The sequence below is a fragment of the Frankliniella occidentalis genome, unplaced genomic scaffold, assembly GCF_000697945.3.
Source record: "Frankliniella occidentalis isolate FOCC.00 unplaced genomic scaffold, Focc_3.1 Scaffold162, whole genome shotgun sequence".
Taxonomy (NCBI): domain Eukaryota; kingdom Metazoa; phylum Arthropoda; class Insecta; order Thysanoptera; family Thripidae; genus Frankliniella; species Frankliniella occidentalis.
Window position 1 is genome coordinate 213672 of NW_026267288.1, and position 4645 is coordinate 218316.

The 4645-nt window shown below is 51.1% G+C and overlaps 1 protein-coding gene across 1 annotated transcript in view; it reads right to left on the reverse strand.

Annotated features, from left to right (window-relative positions):
- The window catches only part of LOC113210605 (mediator of RNA polymerase II transcription subunit 24), a gene marked incomplete in the record, with an annotated part of 7109 nt that extends 6709 nt beyond the window's left edge, over positions 1 to 400 (reverse strand). The window contains 2 exon segments of the mRNA XM_052271436.1: positions 123 to 226; positions 308 to 400. Of these exon segments, the coding sequence (XP_052127396.1) occupies positions 123 to 226; positions 308 to 400 (197 nt within the window).
- Between the last annotated feature and the right edge of the window lie 4245 nt (positions 401 to 4645).

A 4645-nucleotide genomic window follows, 5' to 3' on the forward strand; every position in this document is an offset into this window, starting at 1 on the left:
TGGAGAACTGCAGCATAAGAAACAAGCTACGGAAAAGATAATAAAATAAATTTAGAATGTTCTTGAAGGGGCAATCAAGTGTGATCAACAGTATTGTTACCTGAGAGCTTAGTGTGTGCTTCAAATATGAGAGTACAAGTTGATTAGGGCCAGGCCCAACAAGGGCTTGTTGAAGGATGCAATCTGCTAGATTATGAACATCACCACTAACACCTCGCGGTAGAATCTATCAAAGTAAACAACAAAATTGCAATAAGAATCAATAAAATCCATTAATCAAAATAATCAATCTGTTTTAAGTTTTTACCATTTTGATGTGTATACCCCATTGCAAATCTGACCAGCGTTCTCGCCAGGCACGTAAAAGCAGGGCTTTAAGACTGCTGGTTTTACTTGTCATTTTGCAACTAACTGTAGTTGTGCCTAACAAGTTCCTCATACTTCCGATGGAAAAAAATAATTGTCATTTAAACCTGTAATTTTGATTGAATTAATTAGAACATTGTATAATGAAGGTTGACAATGAGAAAATAAAGTTGAAGTGAAAAGAGGTTAGAGTTCGCTGATGGTAGACCTACTTACTTCATATTGTGTCCAAAGTGTGTTGAAATAATGTCTGAAACGACTAATATGGAAGCAAAGGAAGATATCTAATACGTATCCAAGAGTAAAGGAAGAATAAGAGGTTGTACACAACTTATACCGGTTTGCCGCAATGTTTAGGTCGAGAGGTGGGACAGACAGGCTAAAATACCTTTCACTCAATGCTACAGAATTAAACCGAAATACCTCAGTTCAAATTTTACTAACAAAACTTTCTTAGAGAAAATTAACTTAGATAGGTTCAAAACTCAATGTGTGATGAATCTAATTCATCTTTTTAGTTGTTTTGAAGATTTGTTGATGTTGCTCGTGAAGCTTTCTTGTCGCCACCACTCAATTGTTTTCTCCCGAGAAGTGACCAACTATTCGCAGGAAACGCTATTCGCAGTGAAACAGTTGAAAGGTGGTAACAGTGTATCAGTACAGTGTTTGTTTTGATTCGGTAACTGGCCCGTCATAGATTGGACATTTATTTAAGTAAACGATTGTCGGTAATCATGTATTTTCTAGTTGTTTTCCGTCGTTTTCGGTACTTTTCGTTCTTCAGTTTACAGTTTTATTAAAAGTTGTGTGTTTTTTTTAAAAAAGCAAAAGACAAGCAGCCATACCATGCCTCATCTATTCCATCCGAACAGGTATGTCGCCTAACTTAACTTTAAGTTAACTGATTTACAGTCCTGGTGATTGAAATCATTTTAATCTTGAATTAAATTCAAAGTTATAATTACGGTTTAAGCGCTGGACGCGTTGAGATGTGCTAGCGTTGAAAAATCGCTGGAGAGCTGGTCCGAGGAGGTACAGTGGCAAGGAATCTATCTTGCGCTTCTTTTGTCACAGAACCATATGCTATCCCACCTCACCTCATCATGTTTTGACCACATCTCCAGCGTTTTGTCAACTCTTGCATCCAAGGTGCTTGTGTCCCGACAATGCTTACAGCATTTCAATAGTACATCTAACTGTATGTTGCGCCACAATTTATGGTGTATTGATTTTCCTCATCAGTTTCTTTTTACTTCAAAGACAAGTGTTGACTGATTTGTGAGCAAAAATTGGAAGGAATGTGTGCGTGCCCTCACATACCATTCAGAGGGATCCGCTAAAGATTAGTTACATGTCCTCTGACTGAAAACCTGAGACTAGTTTAACAACTATGACAATTAACTAACTCTGTAAACGACAATGACTCTTTATTGTTTTAAATTCCAGCTGTAGAAATAATAAACATTCTCTAATTTCCAACAGTTACGTGTTACGCTGTGTCCATGACTTCAAAGGCGTTGAAATTGCTGAGGTGAGTGCACAGTTTTTCTTTTTCAAGAGTGAGTGGCTGGGAGTAGCTCCTGGAAAGCCTTGCGCATGAGGCAGAGGGCGTAAGTAATATCGTCCAGAGCGTTTCCGTTCTTTGCCAAGGGAATGACCATAACTCTCTAAGGGAATGACCCGAACTATCTAAGGGAATGACCATGAATACCTGAGGGAATGACTGCCGTGGGGTTGGTTGGGGCACCGCGCTTCCGTCCTTTGGGAAGGGAATGACCAGAAGTACCCATGAGTATGACTGCCGTGGGGTTGGGGTACCGGCGGCGCTACTCCTCGCCACAGCGCACATCGCCCCGTCAGATCGCGCCACGGTGCTTCGCGCCCCGCCGCCGCCGCGGCCGCGAGCGACTTGCAGTCGGTGCAGCCAGCGCGGTCCCGGGGCAGGTGTACGTACTCCGCTCTCTCCCTGGGGGCGTCCGAAGTACGCCGGCCGTCCCGAACGGTGCCCGAACGGCGGCGCGGAGAGAGCGAGCGGGCCGGAGCAGCTCGTCGTCGCGGACGCAGCCCGGCCTGCAGCGCGCGGGCGGCGCGGCGGCGGCGGCCCAAAGGGTTGTTGGAGGGGGGCCGTCGCGGAGGGGCCGAGCGGCTGTAGTTCGCCTCCCCGCCGCCTCGCGGCCGCGGCGCTGGCGGTCGCGACTCGGCGCTGCCCGCCGCGGTCCCGTTAGTACGCACCGTTAACGCCCAGCGAGTGGACCTAACCCGGCCGGTGTGTGAGCGCGCGGCTGGCTGTGCGGCCCCGGTGTGCTCGGAGCGCCGCGAAGCACCGCGAAGTGGAGGGGCGGCGGCAGCAGCAGCAGCAGCAGCGCCCAGCCCAGCCAGCCCCACCCGGGGCAGGTGTCGGCGGAGAGAAAACGGCTCCGCGTGACAGTGCCGAGGCAAATCAAACACTCTGGCCAAACCGTGTGAACTGAAAAATTTGCGGCCCCGTGCGCGCGCGTGTGTGTTTGTGTGTATCTGCAAGTATTGCAAGTGTGTGAGTGACGCCCCGCCAGTGCTGGCGAGTCCTGTGCTACATTTGAGTTGGTGTGTGTGAGTGTGTCGTGTTGGGATTATCCATCTCGAAGTGCAAGTGCTGAGCTCCCCCCTCGCCGATTGAACATCCCCCCCGGTGCTTTGGATTTTTTTCACCGTCATCGCTCGCTGAATGGATAAAGGACCCCTCTTTGTCAAGGTGAGTTTCTGCTGCAGCGGACTAGATTTCTCATGCGCTGGCGGCTGGCGGCCGAGCTGCTGCGCCTCGCAGGCCGAGCCTGCCGGACGGGTCTGCGGGTCTCCCTGGAGGGCGAGCTGCACGGTCCACGGTCGCTGGGTCCGGTCGGGTCGGACTCTCCGGTCGGTCGCTGCTGCTCCGCCCATAACTTGGGTGCGTATGCGGCTTCCGCTGAAGGAAAGAGGCAAACGAAAAAAAAAGGAACGCCGCCGATGGAGGCGAAGCCTGACCGGAGCGGACCCCTGGAGGAAGTCGGCCGGCAGATTGTGTTAAGGCGCTCAGAATAAAGGAATATTGTTTTCGTGGGGTGCTTTTGCCACACGAGCCACGCTTGTCCGTGCGCCGTTTTGAATTTGAAGTGACACAGTTTCGTGCGCGAGTTTGCCGCCCTCGCGGGGCCAGCGCTAGCTCTGCAGCCTGTGGGCCCCGTGCAGGGTAGGCAAGCCCATCCGGCAGCCCTGCGCCGCGGTACGGTCTAGCTCGCCCCGACGACAACCGCGCCACTTCGGTTTTTAAACGCCAAAGCCGTTGCTTCGCGGCCCCGCTCTGGCGTTCAAGTCACCGCGGCGGCAGCGCGGTGCGTCGTGGTCGTCGCTGATGATTAAAATTTAAACTGCCGACGCGACGGACCGCGACCACTCGGCGGCTCGTATCGATCGCCCGCCGCGGGGGTGCGCGTCGCACATGCGTCACCTGCTTGCGGCGTGGTTTTTCACTACCGCCACCTACCTCCGGTGGGGGAGGTGCATGAGCTGTCATGAGCTGTTTGCCGTGCGTCGCACTTCTGCAGCCAGACCTGCTGAGCGCATAAGCTTTTTCTAACCAGTCGCGGATGAGCTTTGTGCTATGCGAATGTTATTTTTTTCCCCTTTCGTTTTTTTTGTATATTGTAGTCTCAAGTGGTGTCTGGCAGTGCGGGCGGCGGGGAAAGTCAGCGTGGTGATGATGGAGGGTCATGAAGGAGGCGCTCATGGAAGGCTCCTCCTGCTCGCGGCCCGCGCGGCGCCCAGGCCTTCCCCTTTCCTTCCCAGGACCGTTTTGACCGCCGCAGAGAGGATTCTCTGACTGGCAGGATTCCACCTGAAGGTGGGCGTGACCCGCACGCTCTGCCGCGGCGGCGCCGCTCGCAGAAGAGGACGGACGGGGCCTCTCGAAACGCACTCCATTCATTTCATTCATTCAGCAAAGGGGGAAAATATAGGGAATCCCTCGTGACCTTTATCTCTAGCCTTGGCCCACGACGAAAACTAAAAAGTTGTATATCCGTTCTCGATCCAGCTATTTCATGATGACTGAAACGACATCAGGGAGTTTTATTTTCTCACGAGGAAAGTCATATAGGCATGTAAAATAAATCAAGTAGCGACCTACATTTTTTCTGATTTTTTTCCCAGTGCATTTGCACTGGACTTCATTCATGTAAGTCTGCCGCGACTAAAACGTGTGACATTTTTTGTTACCTCAAAGTAGACACTCTTCGCTCTTCCCAAATTTATCGCAACCCCTCTC